Source organism: Petaurus breviceps, unplaced genomic scaffold, assembly GCF_028583685.1.
Source record: "Petaurus breviceps papuanus isolate PSGF00001 unplaced genomic scaffold, PetGlider_PUasm1.0 140, whole genome shotgun sequence".
NCBI lineage: Eukaryota > Metazoa > Chordata > Mammalia > Diprotodontia > Petauridae > Petaurus > Petaurus breviceps.
Genome location: NW_027185698.1, coordinates 39554040 through 39576828, shown reverse-complemented (window position 1 = coordinate 39576828; position 22789 = coordinate 39554040). Strand labels below are relative to the sequence as shown.

The window sequence follows — 22789 nt, the reverse complement described above, 5'->3', positions numbered from 1 at the left end:
GGGTCACACAACTAGTAAGTGTCTGAGCCTAGATTTGAACTCAGGAACATGAGTCTTCCTGATTCCAGGCCCAGCACTCTGTGCACACTATAGAGCCACCTAGCTACCAGTATTAAATGCAGAACTTGGTACCAGGTCAATAAAACACTTGTTTCTATGCAGATACAGTACTCAGCATTAAATAAATACCATTTGTATCCTTGGTAAATACAGTATTGGTTAATGTATAAATGCAGAGAGCTTGGTTCAAGTCTAACACCAGATTTTACATGACCACTATTGTGACAACAGCCACTATTTGCACAGAGCCCAGAGACACTGAATTAAATCATTTGTGTATGGGAGGGAGGGGGCAGTATAGAAGAATCTGTCCAAAATAAGCCTATTTGTACCTAATCTCTTCTCCTCTGCCATAAAGACACACAAAAAAGGGACCAAAACATTTACTTTGGTTGTTGCTTAAGAAGAATAAATAAAGTGTATACTTAGGGATTGTAGAATTTTAGAATTTAGAGGAAATTTGGAAACTCTCTAGTCATAGGCTTATAGAATTTAGAATCAAGAATGACCTTGGAGGTCACCTAGTGCAGGGGGTTTTATTCTCTTCATATTGTCGGCAGTCTGGGGCAGCCTCTGAACCCCTTTTCAGAATAAGCTTTTTAAATGTATAAAATAAATGTACAGGATTATAAAAAACAAAAACAACAAACCAACAATTATTTTGAAGTAAAGATCTAATTTTTTTTTAAACCATCCAAGTTCATGGACTCTCTGAAAGCTATCCATAGATCTGGGGGGCCGTGGATCCCAGGCTAAGAATCTTGATCTTGTCTATCGGCCTATTTTACAGAAGTGACTTTCTCTTGATCACCCATTAAGTCGGGGCAGAAGAGAGCTCCAACTCTACTTTTCCCATATGATATGTTGTAACTTCCTAGACATATAGTATGAATTAAAGTGGCTTCGTGACTCTAGGTCTATGTATTCACCTCTCAGTTTTTCTAAGGGGTTATAACAGCCTTCTTCTTCACTGACAAAGAAGCGATCACAGTCCAGAAAGTAGGGCCAGGCCATGTCGATGCCATCAAAAGCAGGCTGGCAACTTTTCCTCAGGCTTTCACAGACGTGCCGACAGGGCCTCATGATCCGGCCTCCGTCACATCGAGGAGCCAGGATGGAGCACCCCAGGAACCGCAGGTCCGGGTTACATTCTCCTTGGAGCAAGTTGTGAATCACACTCAAGAGGATGTACTCAGAGCTGAACTCCACCACCTCCCGGGACTTCTGATCCAGCAGGTTGGGATAGGAAGTCTTGTTGTAGGACAGGTCATTGCAATAGAGAAGATCAAGGTCCACACATTTGGCTGTAGAAACAACAAAATGGAATCAGTGGGTGGAAGAATAATCCTTATGACATCACAGAATGTTAGAGCTAGAAAGAACCTTAGAATAAGGAACATCAGGGAGGAAAGCAATGATATGCTGGTAAATGTTTAACAACCAGGTTTCTGAAAAAAGTATATACAACATTTAAGTTTAATCTGCATTAGCATTTCTCCATCACTTTAAGTCTAGACAATGAAAAGAACCAAAAAATCAAGAACCAATCTGTAGCATTTTCTGATTTCCAAGGTGTAAACGCTCACAATGGAAATTTAACAAGCAGGCCTAGAAAGCTACTTTGAGCTGTCTCCAGTATGCCCTTGGACAAAAAGGACATCAGTACATTGTGTATAAAATTTCAGAGATGGAAGGGACCTTAGAACCTAGAACAGAGACCCAAAAAGAACTATGAACCATAGAATGTCAGAGCTAAAAGGGGCCTTAGAGAACTTTTGATCCAACTCCCTCATTTTACAAGGGAAAATATTGTGATCCAGGGAGATTGAATGATTTTTCTTTAGATCATACAGGTAGCAAGTAGCAGAGGGCAAACCTGAGGAGTCTATAATATTATGACTGTAAACTCCTTGAGAGCAAAGACTGCCTCTAATCAAAAATGTTTATTTTGCCCATCACCTTATACTGTTTTTTACATGTAGAAAGTACTTTACAGAAGAATTGAATTGATTAAAGAATGAAGGAATAAATAAATGATTGGTTTGATCTGGTCAAAATTTTAAATAAAAAAATTCATTTAATTTGGAAATATTTAAAAAATAAATTAAAGTAGAATTTCACCTTTTGTTTTATTACTATCTTGCTCATCAATATCAGGTAATTCAATTTGATTCAACAAATATTTATTGAACACCAACTATATACATAGCACAGATAGGTGGTGCAGTGGGTAGAGTGCAGTCCTGGGGTCAGGAAGACTCATTTTCCTGGGTTCAAATCTATCCCCAGACACTTACTAGCTGTGTGACCCTGGGCAAGTCACTTCACCCTGTATGCCTCAATTTCCTTATCTGTAAAATGAGCTGGAGAAGGAAATAACAAACACTCCAGTATCTTTGCCAAGAAAACCCCAAATGGGGTCACAAAGAAATGGACATGACTGAACAAGAATTCCCAAATATGCAGAGCAAGACTAAGTGCTGGGAGAAGTGAAAAGTTTAGACAGCACATGGTCTCCACTCTTATGGAGTTTACAGTTTAATAGGGAGACAATGCACAGCATAGACAACTACACCTTATATGGCCTAAGTGTATCAGATATAGTATAGGTCTATATGTATCATATACAGATAAATACATGTTATATTACAGGAGACTATCAGGGCTAGGAACAGGTTTTATATGAAGGCAGAGAAAGAAGGGTTTTTAATATCAGGTAGAATCAAGCAAGGCTTCTCAAAGGAGGTCATATTTGAACAAAACTTTAAAAGATTAGTAGGAATCTCACAGTGATGGAGGAAGGACATTCCCTACATAGAAATATCATAAGCAAAGATATCTAGCCAGAAAAAAAAATATGGGACAGATTTAGGGAACCAAGAATGGTCCATCTTGACTGGAATCCAAAGTGAGTGGGGAATAGTATTAGATTAGGCTGACAAGTCAAGCTAATGCCAGATTGAGGCAGTCAGGGAAACTTGAATGCCAGGCAAAAAAGTTTAAGTCACTGAAAGTAACAGGTAACCCAATGAAGGATTTGAAATATAACAGTGACAGGTCTATGCATGAAGAAGATCATTTCTAATATAGTATGAGAGATGGGGGAGGGGAAGTAAGGGAGGAAGACTTGATAGGAGGCTATTGAGAATAATGAAGACAGGAACCAATGAGAGCCTGTGGTGGTTATTTCCCCTCTCTGGACTGCAGTCTCTTTATATGTAAGCTGAATGTTGGACCAAATGATATCCTGTCTCCATGGAGCAAGCTCTTTCTGGCAGATCATCCAAGCAGCACATCTACCCACAAACGCCATGTGTCCAATAACCTCCAATGCATTTCTTGTAAGCTCATTAAACTGAGCTCCCTTTTGTCAAATAATGACACAGGAACAAACTATTTTCTTCATTTGAAAACCCATTCGCTTTGAATTCTTTCAAAAGCTCAGATCAAATATGGCAATAAATTTCCTGGATCACATCACCTTCTCTGGCATTCTAAATTAGGAAAAACCAAAGTGCCTCTTTATATAGTTACAAGATTAACATCAGGGAAAAAAGGAAGGGATTGTTTGCTTGTTTTCTCTCCAGACTAAGAAGGGAATTAGATTTGATTACTGGGCATAGCTACTAATTATCTCTCTTTAGAAAATAACAGGACTGTGTGGTAAGCAGAGTAAGCAGGCTAAGGATGTTTGAATGTCTGACTCAGTACAGCCTGTAACCTCCAATTCTCCTAGGGTCTGGAGCCTCTGAATATCTAAATATCTCCTGAAGTGTGGGAGGGGAAGAAGAAGAAACATAGATATAGTTGGAGACTGAGAAATAGAGATGCTATTAATGACATTAAATATGGGAAACTCCTCCTTGAAAAAAACTATTCAATCAATTTGGCACCTTCTCTGAAACTTATAGTCTTGCTAAAGATATTAAGCAACTTGTTCAGAGTCACTCAGTCAGTATATGTTAGATGTGGGGCTTGAACCCAGGTCTTCCTGGTTCTGAAGCCATTTCAATATCTACTGTACCACACTGCCTGTTGTTAGAGAGGTGGGCAGGCAGACACAAAGAGGGAAGAAGACAGACAGACAGAAAGGAAAGAAGGAGGAAAGAGAGAAAAAGCAAGAATATAAGAAAAAGAGAGAGAGGGAAAGAAAAAAGGAAGGAAGGAAGAGAAAGAGAGAAAGAAAGGAGGAAGGTAGGGAGGAAGGAAAATAAGAAGGAAGGAAGGAAAGAAGGAAGGAAGGAAGGAAGGAAGAAAGAAAGGAAGGAAGGAAGGAAGGAAGGAAGGAAGGAAGGAAGGAAGGAAGGAAGGAAAGAAGGAAGGAAGGAAGGAAAGGAAAGGAAGGAAAGAAAAAAAGGAGGGAAAGAAGGAAAAAAGGGAGGGAAAGAAGGAAGAGAAATTATATAGATGGACAAAATAAATGTAGTGCCCCTGGAAACAGTCATATCAGTTAGCTTAGCATGACTCCCTGCTATTGATCACATCAGTAAAGCAGTAATGAGGAATGAAATTAGGTGGCCGATCTCATTCTGAGATCCAGGGAGAAGGGTTCACAGATCTTTGACAGCCCTTCAGTCTGGGATACCACCACTCACCAAGTCTCTCAAGTTCATAACTGTAGATTAAGAGGGAAAATTTCCTTTCCTCTCACCTGGCCTAGACATCTGTCATCAAATTCTGGGAATTATGATCATATAACATCTCTTATGTTTATCTTCTCCTCTCTAGTCTCTTTATTACTCCCTATGCACACATTAATATCCATTTTGACCATTGCAAATTGCCCCCCAAATATCTTTACATCTTAGCACCCACCTCCAATCTACTTGCACATTGCTACCAGGATACATTTTTCTTATGCATAGATCTATAGTCATATCACTCCTGGCATTTGAGGCTTCCATAACCTGATGTTCCCCTGTCTTTCTTGCTTTACAACATACTCTCAGCTCCATCAAACAATTTATTAATCAACAAACATTTGCAGACAAAAGACTGGAGTTTAAATCCTACCTTTGCTATTTATAGAACTACCTCTGTGGCCAAGTCCCTTCACTTCTCTACACCCCAGCTCCACCTCTATGATATAACTCTGTTGGCCTAGACCCCTATGTCTTTTGATGCTCTGAAACCTAAGATCTACACACACACACATATGCATACTGTACCATTTTCTGCAGTTGGAGGACTGTGGCATTCTCCTGAAAATAAAAGAAAGAGGGAAATTAATGATTCATTCAACAATTTTTTAAAAATTCAATCATGCATTCAACAAATATTACTAAATACAAAAAGGAAAAGAAATAGGCTGGGGACTTTGCTTCTAGTCTTGGTTTTGCTCCTAACACAGTGTGAAACTATGGGAGTCAATCAATCAAATAATTACCAAGAAGCAAATAGAGCACTTGACTTGAAGCCAGGAAGACCTGGGCTCAGATTGCTCCTCTGACTCTTACTGGCTTTGTGAGGCTCACAAAGTTACTTAGTCTTTCTGAGACACCTCAGTGCCTCATCTGTAAAATGAGACAGTTGGACAAGATGGCCTCTGAGGTCTTCCCTCTCTAAATCTCTGAGCTTGTGAGTCCTTCAAATGCTGAGCAGGTCCTGAGCACATTGGAGACTGTCCTTGCTGCACTGTTATTCAATGCTTAATATCAGATAAAAGGTTTCACTTTTCCAGTTCTATTACTCCAGCACTGAGATTGATGCTCTTTGGCGGCCTCCTTGTGGCATGGAGATGACTCCACCCCTCCAAGATTGTCGGATCACAGGCTCTGCTAGTCCTGACTAAAATGAAAAGGCTCCAAATAGGGACCACTGGAGAACTTTATATTTATTGTCGAAGGACCAGTCCAAGTTGGTGCAAAAACGCTTGCAGCAACAGGACCTCAAGAAGAATGAGAGCATTAGAATCAGCCTTAGAAGAGGGATTCTCCCCATAGAGATTCCATATCCGGAATACTAAAGTGTTCCAGGCATCCAAATCCATCTTGGTGGAACTGAGAATTTACCCACCAATTCTGGAAATAAATTCGGAATTTGGCTCAAAAATGTGAACAAATGTTTATATACTTTGATCCAGAGATACAATAGTAATATTACTTCAGGAGGCTCCATATAGAATAAAATATTAATAACACTACTTTTTGTAGTAGCAAAGAACTGGAAACAAGGCAGATACCTATTAACTGGGAACATGTTTGAACAAAATGTAGTGTGTAAATGTAATGGAAGAGAGCAGAGATTGTTCATTGTTTGCATTTGAATTCACAGTCCTAAGCACAATTATGCTTGGCATATATTGTTCAGTTATTTTCAGTTGTGTCCAACTCTTCATGACCCATTTTGGGGTTTCCTTAGCAAAGATACTGAAGTAGTTTGCCATTTCCTTCTCCAGCTCATTTTACAAATGAGGAAACTGAGGTAAAAATGGTTAAGTGACTTGCCCAGAGTCACACAGCTAAGAAGTGTCTGCCGCCATATTTGAACTCCAGGCTCAGCACTCTGTGCACTGTGGCGCCACCTAGCAGCACATGCTTGGTATATAGTAAGTTCTTAATAAATACTTGCTTGTTGATTGCTTACTGCCTGGTAAGAGATGATTATAATGCAGAGAAGTATGGGAAGACCTAATACAAAGTGATACAGAGAAAAGTAAGCAGAATCAGAATAACAATATAAACAATGACTACCATAATGCAAATGCAAAGAACAACTACAAAAGAATTTAAAAATCAAATGATGTGAAATCAAAAGACCCAAGATTAGCCTACAAAAAGAGATATGAGAATATCTCTCCTTCCCTTTGTAGAGGACAGGGTAAGATAGGTAGGATAGGTAAGAAACATTGCATATAATATCAGACTTGTTGGATGCACTGGTTAGTTTTCCTGAACTGTTTTTTTTTCCCTCTTGGTCATTATATGTTATAAGTGGTGGCTTTCTTAGGACAAAGATATACTAGAAAATGAAGGTGTGGTAGAAACCAAAGATATTGACAATTTTGAAAAGTAAATCTAAAAAATATATCTGGTTTAGGAGTCTAAGGGATCTTACAGATTCTTTAGTCAAAGTCCCTCATTAAAGTGATAAAAACAAACAGAGACCCAGAGAGGGATACTACCCAGTAAGAGATAGATTAATAGGGGAGGCAGAATTCAAACTCAGTACATGATCATACGAGTGACAAGCAATGTCATGATGAAAATGGCCAACATTTTTCAATGTTATTTTATTCTGTTCCCCTTCCCACAATCTTCATTTAGGTCGACTTGTCCAGCTAGCCGTTCTCCATGCATGACGTTCAATCTCCCACCTCCAGGACTTTGAACACATGGTCCCCCATGTCCAGAATGCACTTCCTCCTCTCCTCTGCTTAGCAGAATTCTTAACTTCTTCGAAAGGTCAGCTTAAGCACCACCTTTTAAAATGTGAGACCTCCTTTGGTCCCCCAGCTATTAGTTCTTTCTCTGTGAAACTACTCGGTATAAACTTAGTCTTTACTTGCTTGTGTTCAAGCTATCCCCCAATAGAATGGAGTCTCCCTGAGGGCAGGTATTACTTTTTTCCTCCCTTTGTTTCCTCAGCCCCCATCACTGTGCCTTGCATATACTGGTCACTTAACAGATTGTTCAATTGAATTAAGTTTAGTACCTTTAAGTTTGAAAGAGCTCAAATTACTTGATACTATATAAATGGAACTTTTTAAAACTGACAATATGTCCAAATACAACTAACCTCAAAATGATTAAATAACTTTATTTTCTTAAATAACCACAGAGGTATTGAATAACCTCATTTTCCAGCTTTCCTAATTCAATTCAGTGAATGCATCAATTGATGCATTGATCATTGATGGGGGAGGGAGGAAGACATACTTGTGCAAGGAAAGGCAAACTGTATTTAATGTCAGGATTCCAGGCTTCCAGTTCTAGACTCCAACTAGAAGCATGTCTCTGGACAAGTAATTCCCTTCCTCACACCCCTGGCCAGGGGTCTCTGTTATTAAGACATCATTTATTTGGAAAATGATAAAATTACCATGACATCATATGAGGATCGAGCTAATGCATATAAAATGCCATCAAACCCCCAAATTGTCATGGAAAGGTCAAGTATTATTGTTATTACTGTACTTGTTGTCATGTTATTACTAGTGAATCAAATGAGAGGTGGGAATTTCCAGATTCCCACCCATTTGGCATAAATGTTCTCATGGGCACATGTTAAGTGTGAGTTTATTGGGTAAATCAGCTTATTTTAGTCTATGAGTCACCTACACTCAGGACATTAAATAGTGCCAGACACAAGCTTACAATGGTCTAATTTGGAATTTGAGCAAAATAAAACAAAAATCAATGTTAGAAGAACCAGAAAAAAGAATATGCAAGGGCAACCACACTGTGTGTGGCACCCAGGCTTCCAACTTTAACACTGTCAAAGGAACAAAATGGGAAAAAGAATCAGCATCTGTCAAATGAGAGACTCGGACCACACAAGTACCAACATCCCTCAAGTTCTAAGCAATCTGATGTTCTATATTCTGAGGTCCTTTCCAGCTCTGACTTTCTTTTTTTTTTTTTTTTTTAATTAAGCAATCGGGGTTAAGTAACTTGCTCAAGGTTACAAGGCCAGTTATATCTGGGTGTGGTGCTGAGTGTCTGAGCCCGGGATTTGATCTCCAGGTCGTCCCAACACTGGAGCCAGTGCTCTTACTCGCTGAGCCACCTGGCCTCCCCTAAGCAATTGGGGTTAAGTAACTTGCTCAAGGTTACATGGCCAGAAACGGTGTTTCTGGGTGGGTGCTAAGTGTCTGAGCCCGGGATTCGATCTCCAGGTCTTCTCAACACTGGAGCCGGTGCTCTTACTCGCTGTGCTACCTGGCCGCCCCTGGCTGTGACTTTCTAAGGAATCTAACGTTACAAATTCTAATGTCCCTTCCATCTCTGGTGTTCTAAGGAATCTGATATTCTGTGTCCTAACATATCTTCCAGTTCTGATGTTCTATGTTGTTTAGTCATTTTCTAGTCCTGTCCAGCTCTTCATGAGCCCATTTGGGGTTTTCTTGGCAAAGATATTAGAATGATTTCCCATTTACTTCTCCAACTCATTTTACAGATGAGTAAATCGAGGCAAGCAGGGTTAAATGACTTGCCCAGAATCTCACAGTTATTAAGTGTTTGGTGCCAGATTTGAACTCAGGTCTTTCTGACTCCAGGCCTGGTACTCTATCCACTGTGCTACCTATTTTCCCCCTGATGTTCTAAGGTATCTGATGTTCCATGTTCAGAGGCCTAATGTTCCAGGAATCTGACATTACATCTTCTTTCATCCATTTTTGTATGGTCTATTCTCAAGTCTTTTCATCATGATGTTCACTCTCCTCTGGGTATGTTTCTGCTTGTCAATATCCTTCTTAAAATATGATATCCAGAAATAACCCTAGCATGTCATATCTGGAGCCCTATCTGAACAGGCCAGAGAGCAGCAGGACTAGCATTTCCTATGTTCTGGGCTCCCAAGACTGGTTAGGATGAGCCCATGAGTCCTTTGCAGTTCTGAGGTTCTGTTTTAATGTTCCATCCAGCTCCAAAATTCCAGAATTATGTGGATTTAAAGTCAAAAAACCTAGGTTCCACCCCTCACATTTGTAGAGGATCTCTAAGGACCCTTTCAACTCTAAATCCTATGTACTTATCACTTGTGTGACTCAGGCAAGCCATGTGGTCTCTCTGAGAAGAGGACAGTGAATGAGCCCTGAATTTGGAGTCAGAGGAGCTTCTCCAGAGCCAGTTTTCTGAATTGAAAAATAATCCCCTGAAAGGGATGTAAACTATTTATTGAGGACAAAGTCATGTGTTCCTATTCAGTTTAGTCTCTGGGTCTCAAAATTAATATTTAATGGTCTTTTGTCTTGAGTTGTACCATAAGCATAAAAGCAATCCATGTATTTCCTTAGCACAAGATATCTAAATAGAAGAAATAGGCTTATGATCATGAAATTTAGAGCTCAAAAAGAGTCAAGATAACTTATCAGTTTTCTCTTTTTATTGAAAAGGAAACTGATGCCAATAGATGAAAAGTAATGTTCCCAGTATCACAAAATAGCAGAGCTGAGATTCAAGCCCCTCATCTCTAACTCCAGAGCTAACACTCATTCTCTGGACTGCTCAATCTTTTAACTAACTTACGTTGTTGTACAATAATTTTTCAGTTGTGTCCATGACTTAATCTGGGTTTGTTGATTTTTTTTTTGCAAAGATACTGAAGTAGTTTGTCATTTTCTTCTCATTTTGTGGATGAGGAAACTGAGGCAAATAGTGTTAAAAGATTTGCCCAGGATCACACAACTAGTAAGTATCTGAGACCAGATTTTAACTCAGGAAGATGTCTTCCTCACTCCATGCCCAGCACTCTATCCATTGCTCCATCTAGCTGCCCCTTTAGCTAATTAAAGTTGTACCAATACAGATATGGGGTTCAAAACATGGAATTAGTCATTCCTGCTGTCTGCCATACTGATCAGACAAATCTAGATATACAATACTACATTTGGCTCTGGATGCCATACTTAATTTTAAAATGGTCATTGACAAGTAAAGTGATTTGAAAATAGGTCAAAAAGGAATGGTTGAAAGAATTGGGGAGGCTTAGACTGGGGAGGAGAATTTAAGGACCCTAATATTTGAAGGGCTATAATGTTGTTTTTCTTGGTCCCAAAGGAAAAAAATTAAAATAAAGAGAGTTACAGAGAGGCTCAACCATGAAAGAATCAACTACTGATGCAAATTCTCTAGGAGTGAAATGGACTATTTTGGGGATCTGGTAGAGGAGATTCATACTTTGGATGGAAGTTAGACTATACGCTCTCTGAGTCTTATTATGTCTCTGAAAATTTATGATTTTATGACATGTTAATGAGAAGGAGTTATGTTAGATCAATGGTTTCTAACCTAGGTTCCCTGGACCCCAAGATTGAAGAGGATCCATTAACTTAGTTGGGACATTTCTTTCATCTATCTAACAACATTCTTCTGAGAAGGGGTCTGTCTTCGGCTTCACTAGCCTGCCAAAGGGGACCATGACACGTGCAAAAGAAAAAAAAATGGTGAAACAACCTTGATACAGATAATCTCTGAGTCAGCTCTGGCATTGATTCTCTTCTGTGACTTTTTGAAGTGTCTCATTATGAACACCAGGTGGCGCTGCAGTCAGCAGTTTGGTCCACATTTCATCTGAAATACCGAAAATTATAGAAGCTCTGAATCCCAGAAACTTTCAGAGTTGGAAAGGACCTTGGGTCATCTCTTCCAAACTGCTGGAATCCTCTAATGCATTCCTAACAAATGTTTATCTAGCCTTCTCTTGAGCAACTCCAGTCACAAGGAGCTTACTGACAGCCATCGCCTTGTTGGACAGCTCTAATAAGGTAGTTACATAAAACTGAAACGTCCCTCTAGCTAAGGGAGCATCATTGAATCATGCATGCATTGACAGCTGGAGGGAACCTTAGGGAATATCTAGTCCAATACCTTCCTTTTACAGATTAGGTAACTGAGACCCAAGTGATTTGTATAACCCAAGGTTATACAGTGAGGCTAAGCCAGGATTCAAACCCCGCCCCGCCCCCCCCCCCCACCCCCACACGCACACACAGAGCAATATTCTTTCCTTTGTATCAGTCTCTTAATATGCATTTATTAGTCTGAGTTCTCTCCTTTCTTACCAAATAGAGTATCATTAAATCATAGATTCCCATCCCTTCCCCCCAAGGCTTAGAAATAATGTAGTTCAACTCCATGGTTTTAAGTATGGGAAAACCAAAGCCCTGAGAAGTAAAGGGATTTGCTTAAGATTGAATAGTTTGCAAGGGACAGACCTAGAACTAGAATCCAGATTTCCCTATTCCTGGATAATTGCCCTTCACTATAATGCCCTTATGTCTAATTCTTTCTTCCATTTTTCATGACTCCCTCTACCCCACTTCCAAGACTCTTTTCTAGGTGAAATATACCCCATACTTTCACTCAGTCTTGGATATGATATGGTTGCTTTCCTTTCACCATACTGAATACTCTCTTCTGGAACACTCTTACTTGTTCATAATTAGGTTAGTTCTTTTTTTAAAAAAAATCAAAATTCTGTAATTGAACCTGTTTAAATCTTGCTTCCTCTTAAATGTCTCCAGTGAATGAGAGATCACTACCTCATAGTCCAGTACATTTTGAGGCAGCTCTAATGAGACAGTAATATTGAAATGAAATTTGTCTCCTTGCATTGTTCACTTCTCAATCCTAGTTCTTCTCCCAGATGGCCAGGTAGATTATCATATAATTATATAGTTTTCAGAGCTAAAAGGAACCTTAGAAACAATTGAATCCAAACCCCCATTTTTAAGTCATATGCTGAATTTTATATAATTGAAAAAATTATTCTGTAGACTTTCACATTATAAACAGTTATTTGACAGAGAGCCAAGAGTTCCCAGAGTTGGTCACTCCCTATTGGGAAGTTAACTCTTTTCTGCCTGAAAGCAGATTATTTAGCCAATAAATGATCACTACATGGCATAATCCACTGGACCAAATAAGATAGTAGTATCCTGGAAGAATTGATGGTCAGTGTCAATTAATGTGTCAATCATTCAGCATGTGTTTACTGAGGGCCTTTCTGAGGTTATCTCTGTAAGGACTGGACCTCAAGAACCCTAAGACAATGTGATCACTAAAAATACATCAAAGTATGGTATTTTTATGACAATCTATAGCATTTTTATACTTGTTTTCATCATAGTGATGGAATACTAGAGTTGGGACATCAGAACATAGACATAATGTTAGAAGGTAGAATTTTTACATGAAACAAAAAAAATGAAGTAAAGAATTTCCTTAGCGACATCTTGGACCAAAAGGAAAAATGGGGCCTCTTTGGGGCAAGAACTAGTGATAACTGATGAATAGTCTATAAATTCCACTGGTCTCCATACAATGTCAAGAGAATTAGAAGTATCCTCCCTCCCCACCCCGCCCCAAGCATACTTTTTGGACCCCATTATGGATGATTTAAAGAGGTACATTAAAAAGAATGCCATAGGATGAGTGCATGGGGGGAGTGACATTTTGCACAAATGGAATCATTAGCCATATCAATAAGATCACAACTCCATGGAATCCATGGAAGGAAGAAACAGGAAGAGCTTATAGAAATTCAGTTCTCTGGAACCTAAGAACAAAGAATATAGGAGCTGGGAAGGATATTAGAACCTAAAATATCAAGGCTGAAAGAATTTAGAATGTCCTTGCTGGAAAGGAACTCAGAAAGTCAGAGATGGCAGGGGACTTAGAACCTAAAATTTTAGGGCTGGGAGAAAACTTAAAAGAACAAGTTACTATTGGTGCAAGGGTTCCTAATTAGATATTATCTTGTCTAGCCACCACATCCATCCTTGTATTCCATTTTACACAGAAGAAACATGAATTCCTGATTTTATAGTGAGGAAATTTGGGTCCTCAGACAGGGTAGAGTTTGTGGTAGAGAAAGGAGAATCTAGATCTTCTGGATCTCAACTAAGTGAATTTTCTTCTATTACACTGAATCTTTCTTTGTTTAATTCTGGGTAACATAAATCCCCAGCATTTGCCTGGATAGGCAACACAGAGATCTGAGTAGAAATTGGGGGCAGTGACTCCTTCCCATATTTTCTCTCCCTGTCAACCCCCAAAATGGCTGTTGTCTTCATATCCAGTCCTTGGAAAGCACTGCAGGACCCAACAACCACCACCAAAAGACCCTATTCTCCCACTAATCCTCATCTCATGCTAAGTCCCCCCCACCCCAATGCCAGTCTCAATGTGTACCCCCCACCACCACCATTCCCCTATATACGACAGTGTATCTGGAAACCTTTGGTACCTATATTCTGCCTAGTGGATCAAAAGTTCACCCGGACTGAATATCAAGTTCCTGGAAAGGCAAGGAGGAGAGATTTCCCAGCACCCATCCCCCTCCTTCCAAACACACGGACAAGACATATGGCCCTGACCTAGCCAGCAGAGGCAGCGTCCCAGCCATACGTGGCTAGAAGCCACCCCTTCACCGGACGTAGCCCACCCCTCTACCACCACGTGGCTATATAGATGGTCCTGATATAACCTGCAGAAGTGGTACTCCAATGAAATGACCTCTACATAACTCCCCAGAGCTGGAGAGCGTTCCGTGCCGCCTCAACCTTACCTGCCACCATTAACTTATCAATTCAGCACGCCTCTGTCCAGTCTTTTTTTTTTTTTAAGACGCCCACAAAGATATCCCCCTTTCCCGGGATTGCGCCCTGCAAAAATCTCAAATGGGGCTAAGAGAACTTATGTTCCTGCCCCTGGACGGTGAGACTGCCTTCTCCCCTCAGGGCTCCCATCTCCCTTGGGGACCAAAGGACGTGGCAGTGGCCCCTCTCTTACCGATGGTGTCCTGATCGGGCTTACAGCGGGGGCCAGCCGCCGTTAGCCAGGTCAGGGAGCCGAGCAACAAAAGCGGGAGCGGGAATGATGGCCACATGGGGGGGCGCCCTTTGTCCGCTGCGGCCTCAACTGAAAGCTGTGATGTGGCAGTGGTTGCAGTGCGCTCCCCTCGCAGCCTCTGGGAGCCCCGCAGCCTGGCCCAGTCGGTCCTCCCCTCCCCTTTTTCTCCCTCCCCTCCGCTCCCACCCCCTCCCCCACCCTCCCACGGCCTGCCCTCCTTTCCTCCCCGCACCGCGCTGCGCCAGGGGCCAGAAGCCCAGAGAGAGTGGGCCGGGTGGACGGATGCTCGCACTTTATGGCATTTTAGCGCTGAGAATCAGATTACAGTTGGCAGCTCGGCCGCCCCAGCTTCTCAGAATGGAAAAGGGTGGGGGTGAGGGTAGTATTTAAAGAAAGAAAATAGGTCTGGAAGAGGAGGGAAAAGAAAACAGATAAACATTCCTCCCATTCCTTTCATTGTCTTCAGTCATTTAAATGAGTTAGAAACTTTGGGGGGAAGGGGATTGGGGAGGGGTTTGAGCCTCTAGGAATCTCCCATGAGACATCTCTGAAAGTCTTGATTGGAAGGGAGCAGGAGGAGAGAATCTGAAACGTTTAAAGTAGAAGGAAAAGATATTCACTGCTGAAATGGAGCTTTGAGTTCCCTGGGTGCAAATGCCTTCTTTTACAGAGGAGACAACCCAACCCCCAAGAGATCAAGTGAATAAGCCACAGTCACCCGGAGGAATTTTGAGTCTGACTCCCCCGAGTCCAAATTCAAGACTCCTTCAAATACAGGAAGCCACCACGTCTGTGAATTTGTTCTGTCAAGGGCTACCATTGATGTCAGGTACCGGATCCCACAGTCTTTCCTCCCTGACCACTCTACAGCATTTGACACCATTAACCACCATCCATCTCCTGCTGATCTTTCTCTTCCCTAGTCTTCAGTTTCTCTAATCTATGCTGATCCCTCTCGAATTTTTAGAGCTCTTTTCTCTGGTTCATCATCCTATTCCCATCCTATGCACACTCCTTGTGCATTTATCAAAACCTAGATCCATTTTTTTCTGCCTCTAAATTCTCTCTCTAGACAATCTCATCCATTCTGGTGGCGTCTGTTATTCCTTCTATGTAGATGAGTGCATACCCATAAAGCAAGCCCCCAACCTTTCCTCTCAACTACCCTCCCACATTTCCAGTTGCCTTCTGGACTGTCTACTTCCTTTTTCCATTGGTCTTTGAGACTCATGTCCAAAGCATTATCATTCTCTCCGCCAGTTCTCTTAAACTTGTTCCTGCTTCAGCTTTCCCTTTCTGTTGATAGCAGTACCTTCCTCCCAGTCCCTTAGAATGGAAATCTCAGAGGAATCCAGACACAGTGGAAAGAATGCAGAATTTGAAGTCACTTGAACTGAGTTTGAATTCTGGTTTTGCCACTTACTACCTGTGTGCCCTTGGGAAAGGCATTGAATTCCATTTTCCTCATCTGAAAAATGAAAATTTAGGACTAAATGACCTCTAAGGCCCATTCCACCTCTAATTTCACCATCCAGTGATCTTTGACTCTTCCTTCTCCCTCACCTTCCACCTTCAATTGGTTGCCAATTCTTATCCCATAGATTCTACTTCAAAAATAGCCCTCCTCCCCCTTTATATATCTGTTACCAGCTCTAAGCACTCTAGTTCAGACCCTCCTTTCCTCTAGACTGGATTCTTATCATCACTTCCTAACTGGTTCTTCTGTCCCCTGCCTCTCCAATCTGTCTTTGGTACAGCTAGCTAGCTTCCTGCATCATCTCCCTAAGGCACAGGTAAGAATATGGCATTCCCTTACTTTGGTGTCTCCCTGTTTCTTCCAGGACAAAACACAAACCTCTCAGTATGGCATTCAGATCCCTTCACAAGTCTGGCTCCAACCTATCTTTCCAATGTTACTTCATACTATTTTTCAGCCAAACTGAACTATTATGTGTTCCCCATTCTTGTCCTATATTCACTGCCCTGCTCACTGCATTCAGACAGACCACCACAACCACCTATGCCTGAATTGTACTTCCTCTTTATTTCTACCTGGTGAAATTATTTTCTTCCTTTTGAGGCTCATTTCAAGTGCCACCTTCTCTGTATGGCCTTCTCTGACTCCTTCCCCCAACTGAAAGTGTTCTTTCATTCCTCTCATTATCTTTTTGGTTCCTACTGAGGAACAAATTTATTTCCCTACCACCCACTAGAATTGCATTATATGTTTCTTGAAAGCTGAAACAGTCATTTTTCATCCTTGTATACTCAATGCCAAGTTTAGTGCCAGACACGTGGAATGGAATGAAAGGAATGGGAGAGGTGGAACTTAAAAGTCATGGAGTGTTAGATCTGGAAGAGGTCTTAGAGCATAAAATGTAAGACTTGGAAGGGCACTGAGACTGATTGGTCCAACCCATCATTCTACAGATAATGAAACAGATGCCAGATAAAGAGCCACTGGTCTGAGGTCACAAGGCAAATTGGCGGCAAAGCCAAGACTTGACAATAGATCTCTTTCCTCTAATGTTAATATTCTTTCTGCTGCTGTAGGAAAAAAAAAAACACTCTTTCGATTAGAGACCCATCAAATGTAGAATTTGTTCATCAATTCAACAAGTGGCTGTTGAGAAGCACCTACTATGTGCTATTTGCTAAGTTACTGTCTTCTAGTTAAGAAGGACATTGAAAAGGGTATATGTCCCCTACCAACAAGTATCTCCTGAATATTTTAGTGACTTAGTGTGGATTAGAGTATATATTTAAATTAGATCAGGCAACGGGTTTATTTGTTCACTGGTCTTTAAAGATACCGATCTGTTTCCAGATCTTGAAAATGAAGGGATTATATTATATGCTCTCTAAGGTCCTTTCCACTTCTACTATCTTGTGTTCTGTATCCTAAGACTCCTTCCAGCTCCTTCATTCCATGTATTGAGATCCCTTTCAACTTTGACATTCTATGTTCTAAGGCCCTTTCTAACCATGACATGCTGAGTTCTATATAATAAGGTCCCTCCTGGCTCCTATAGACTTTCTAAGTTTGGGTGGGGTCCTATGGCCTTGTGGCCCCATGTGGCCCTCTAGATCCTCAAGTGGAGCCCTTTGACTGAATCCAAACTTCACAGAACAAAGGAAACCTGTAACCTTTAGGCCCCATGTAGCCCTCTAGGTCCTCAAGTGTGGCCCTTTGACTGAATCCAAACTGGAGCTCTCCATCACATTCCAGTTTGGATTCAGTCAAAAGGCCACACTTGAGGACCTACAGGGCCATATGGGGTCTTGAGGTCGCCAGTTCCTCACCCCTGGTAGTCTATGACCCCTTCCACCTCTGACACTCTATGTTATCCAAGCTTTGATACTCTTTGATTCTGTAATATGGTAGAAAGGGCTCTGGACTTTGAGCCAGAAAGAGCTCTGGACCTAGATCCCAGGTTCTAGTCCCAGCTCCTCTTCTATATGACACTTCCCCCAAGACCCTGAGTTTCCTCACCTTTCAAAGCTAGATGACTAATGTACAGGGTTGCTATGAGGCTCAAATAAGAGAAGGTATGTAAACACAGTTATTGCTGTTCTTTGATTTCATGTTGGATGATAGACAACTGTAAATTTCCACTGCCACAGGACTATAAACTCTGAAAGTCCTTCACTGTTTTACCCATGAAAGGAGAAAGGGGGGTCTTTAAAAGTCACTGTTAAAAGATCCGAGACAAAAGCAATTGCTTGTTCCCTCAAGTGGATTTGGCAGAGAGACCCAACATCTGTGCTTGATTCTCCACTGAGAGCCAGAGGCTCTAACTGTCCCTCGTGATTATGTAACATGTCCCCTGCCCTGATGACACAATTCCATTACTCCCCCCACTGTGTGACCTTGACACTTGTGTTAACATCTTTGGGCCACAAATTCCTCCTCTATAAAATAAGGGGCTTGGATTAGGTGGTCTCTAGTTAGTCTTACACAGCTAGGGGTGAAGCAGATAGAGCTCCAGACCCGGAGTTAGGAAGATGAATCTTTCTGAGTTCAAATCCAATCTCAAACAATTACTAGCTGTATGACCCTGGGCAAATCACTTTACCCCATTTGTCTCAGTTTCCTCATCTGTAAAATGAGCTAGAGAAGGAAATGGCAAATTGCTCCAATGCCTTTGCCCAAAAGAGATCCCAAATGGGGTCCAAAGAGTTATACACAACTAACAGCAATAACTCATAATCTTAAGACTACCAACTCTGTTAACTTATTGTCCGTGTGACTCTGAACAAATCACTTCTGTTCTTTGACAGTGGTATGGTGGAAAGATAGCAAGGTATGTGTTTCAGGGGACTGATGTTCAAATCTTCGGTCTACTACGTATTGCTTGTATGATCTTGACCAAATCCCCATATCTCTCTGGCTTCATTTTCCCCACCAAGTCACAAGTAACTTAGACTATCCAAGGTGCCTTCCAGCTCTAAAATGCTGTAAGACTTTTTTATCCTCCCCTCTTTCAACTAGTTTATGCTCAGAGATCAATCACTTTCAAAGCTCTTCTTGGACTCGTACTTTACAAAAGGAAAAATGGGTCTTAATGAATATGACCAACATTTTTCCTAGGTAGGTCCCAGAGAATAGGCACCAATTCTGGAGTAGATAGCAAATTCAGTTGGGGTAAATAGGCAGTGTCCCTCTACAGGACTGGCTCACAAAGAGAAGGGTTGGCCAGAAGGACCCCAGGGAGTCAGATACATGCAGCTAACAACTGCTGACAGTACAATCACTGTCACTATGACTACCCAGCTTCTGAGAGGGACAAAGTGAAGAAGGGAGAAGAGATTCCCTGGGAGTCATTAATTTGGAGGGGAGAGGTTTATTGTCCAGCATCAGGCAATAAGTATTTATTATACACCTACAATATGCCCAGCACCATGATAAGCACTGGAGATACAAAGAAAGATTTAAAATATGAAAAAAAAGTTCCTACCCTTAAGGAGTTCACTAACATGCAGAAAACTGCTCAAATAAGATGTATACAAGATATATTGGGGATAATCAGCAGAGAGGACATGCTATCATTAAAGGGCATAGAGAAAAGCTTCCTGTACAAGGTGGGATTTTAGCTGGGACTTGAAGGAAGCCAGGAGGCAGCGATGAGGAGAGAGAACATTTTAGGCATGGAATGCTTGGTGAGGGGAATAAGGTATTCAGCTACAGCTAGCTATAGGAGGCCAGGCATGGGATCTAGAGGATTTTTGCAAGGATCAAGATTGGTGAGTTAGAAGATAAGTCCAGGAGGAAGGGAAGGGCACCATCTGCCCCATGTCAGCATCCTGAGACAAAGGTATGGTTATATCACCATCCTGCCATACTTTGGACTCAGATCACCATCTGCTCCAAAACTGGTTTCATTCCTTCAACCAAAACTTGACCTGCTTTCCTCTTTTCTACCTTACTTTGCAAAAAATATCTCTCTTGTAATGAAAAGATCTGCTTAAAGGTTGGCCTTATTTCTGGTATCTGCCACTTACTAGATGTGTGACTCCAAGCCAGTTGCCTACACTTTCTGGGTCTATGTCTAGTGATCCTTAAAATGGGAATGAAATTGTCAAATTACCTATCATCTCAACAGTTGAAGCAAAATCCTTTACAATCCTCAAAGCAAATCCTTGAAGTGTAAGCTAGCCTTATAAGCTTGTCTCCTCAACTCGATAGGGAATCTCTCATTTTTGGGTGGATTAAAAAATATTTTAAACCCACTCAAGTGCAAAATTATATTTTTTCTCTGTCATGTAAGCAAATCCTTCAATTAACTATGTGCAAAGATGCTCCCACAATGATGATTAACACTGATCTATCCACTTGACAGTAGAAGCAATCAGATCAAGTATTCAATCACATCTCCCCTGCTTGGTTACTGGTGGTCCCCAAGCAGTCAGCAATGGACCCTGTGATTCTTCCCTTCCCTTCCTCTTCAAACCTTTCACTCAAGCTTTCGCCAGTAATAAGCAGTGGTGGGTTGCTGTCTGAGCTAGGGACTTAATTATACAGCAAAGCCAATAATGAGTCTGGCCTAGAAGGCTCTCCTCCGACCTATTTAGAATTCCACAGAACATCCTTAATCACAGATCTCGTCCTAAAATAAATATCTAAAGGAGCAAAATGAAGCCAATTCCAGGGAGATGGGAAGTGCAAGGGGCAGTTAGGGGGAAGGGATAGAGATGGTTGATATTTTTTCCTTTTGAAAGGAGAAAAAAAAGAAATTAGTCCCTGTTAAGAACTACTTAAAGAATTATACAATCCAGACCTGAGACTTTGTAGATATCATCTAGTCTGTTACCTGACCTTGAACAAGATCCCCTTTCCTGGGTCTTAGTTTTCTTCTCCATGAATTGAGTGCATTAGAATGAATGGCACTGAAGGTCCCTTTGAGATCAGAAATTAGATGTTCTGAGCTACTTCTGGATTTGATTTTCCATGTTTATACCACTCATTTGGCACTTATCATTTATTGTTTTATATATTTTACTAGGACAGAGACTTTCTCTGTGACTTCATTGATATAGGGAATGGACATCCATGTAAGCAAACTCCCTCTACCAATGTAAGCAGGCAGGCACCTTCTCTGCAACTTATAGTCTTAGAGAGGTCCCTGGGATTTTGACTTGGCTCAGGGTCACATAACCAATGTGTCACAAGCAGAACTTGAACCCAGCTCTTCTTGGCTTTGAAGTTGGCTCTCTACCCATTATTACAGGATGACTCTCTTAATACAGGGTTCCTGCACTAAAATTTTCAAGGCACCTTCTATGTTTCTATACTACCTTCTATACTGCCATCTAGAATTTAAACTCTTTTAGCACAGGGATCATTTCTTAATACCTCCTTGTATCCATAGAGCCTAGCACAATGTGGATCCATGGTATGTGCTCAACAAAAGTTTAGTTATTTCAATTCAATTCAACAAATTCATGAAGTACCTAATATGTATAACCCCCTTAATTCTAGTGTCTTTTCTCTATTGATTATTTCCAATTTATTCTATATTAGCCTGTTTGTACAGCATTGTTGGCATATTGTCTCTCCCGTTAGAGATCCCTGAGAGCTGGGGCTATTTTTTACCTTTGTATTTTCAGTATCTAGCTCAATGTTTGGTACACAATGGGCACTTGATAAATGTTTATTGTTTGACTGACTGAATGACCTTGGACTTGGAATTAGAGATACAAAAACAAAAAAAATAAAATAGTCTCTGTTCTCAAAGAGTTTGTAATCAACTAGGGGGGAAATGTCTAAAGTAACTAATAATAAAATTGTGGATGAGAAAAACATGGGGAAGAAATCAAAGAAAGAATCATAAGATAATGGGTAAGGAAGGATCTCTTCAAAATGGAGGAAATTAATATGTCATGGATAAATTGGTACATAAATTGGGCCTTTATTGAAGGGAAAGATTTCAAGGAGGATGGCAATATGGAGAAGTGAATCCCAGGAATGGAACAGTATGCAGATCAATAAATAAACTTTCCAAGGGAAATACAAGGGCATGGAGACCAGAGAAGGCATGAGAACTGGGAAATGGAATAGAATCAAAGTTGGCTGAAATATTGAGTTGATAAAGTGGAATAGTATGAAATAAGTCTGGAGAGGTATACATTGGTGCCAGACTGGTGAGGGTATTAAATGATAGGATCAGAAATTTGCATTTTATTATGTAGATAGCATTAAGCCACTGAAGATGGAGAATAACTTGGATGTCTGTGTGAAGGATGGAATGGAGAGAAGCAAGGAAGAAAGGGAGGTCAAGACCAAGATGTTATCAGTGGGCATTATTATTTAGGTGTGAGTTCAGCTAGATGACCCTTCCAACTCTGAGACTCTATAGTTCTAGAAGTTAGGAAGTCTAGGACAAGAACTCAAGTTTTCTAACTTCTAGATCAAAGCTCTTCTAGCAACATCTGGTTTCTAGGCCATTATAATTTTCAAAGTGATTTCACAACTTCTACATTCATCTTCTCTTTGAACTCATGAGATATATAGAAGAGTAATACATATTATTTTTATTTGATGAATAAGAAAACTGAGGACCAGAGATGAAAAGTAATTTGCCTTAAGTCACTGACAGCAAACTAATAGCAGGCTTAGGACTGGAACTTAACCTTCCTATAACAAATCTAGAACTTACTATCCCCAAGCACCAGAACAGACAATATCTCTTTTTGAGACAGAGAGAGAGAGAGAG

The 22789-nt window shown here is 40.8% G+C and overlaps 1 protein-coding gene and 1 pseudogene across 1 annotated transcript in view; one reads left to right on the top strand and one right to left on the bottom strand.

Moving 5' to 3' along the window:
• The window catches only part of CPZ (carboxypeptidase Z), a 50147-nt gene extending 35394 nt beyond the window's left edge, over positions 1-14753 (bottom strand). Inside the window, exons 1-3 of the mRNA XM_069070630.1 lie at positions 14517-14753; positions 5229-5261; positions 990-1364 (exon numbers count right to left, since the gene is read on the bottom strand). Of these exons, the coding sequence (XP_068926731.1) occupies positions 990-1364; positions 5229-5261; positions 14517-14613 (505 nt within the window). The 5' untranslated portion in view covers positions 14614-14753. The remainder of the gene's footprint in view (positions 1-989; positions 1365-5228; positions 5262-14516) is intronic.
• A 453-nt stretch (positions 14754-15206) lies between these two features.
• The window catches only part of LOC138150685 (N-alpha-acetyltransferase 10 pseudogene), a 43554-nt pseudogene continuing 35971 nt past the window's right edge, over positions 15207-22789 (top strand).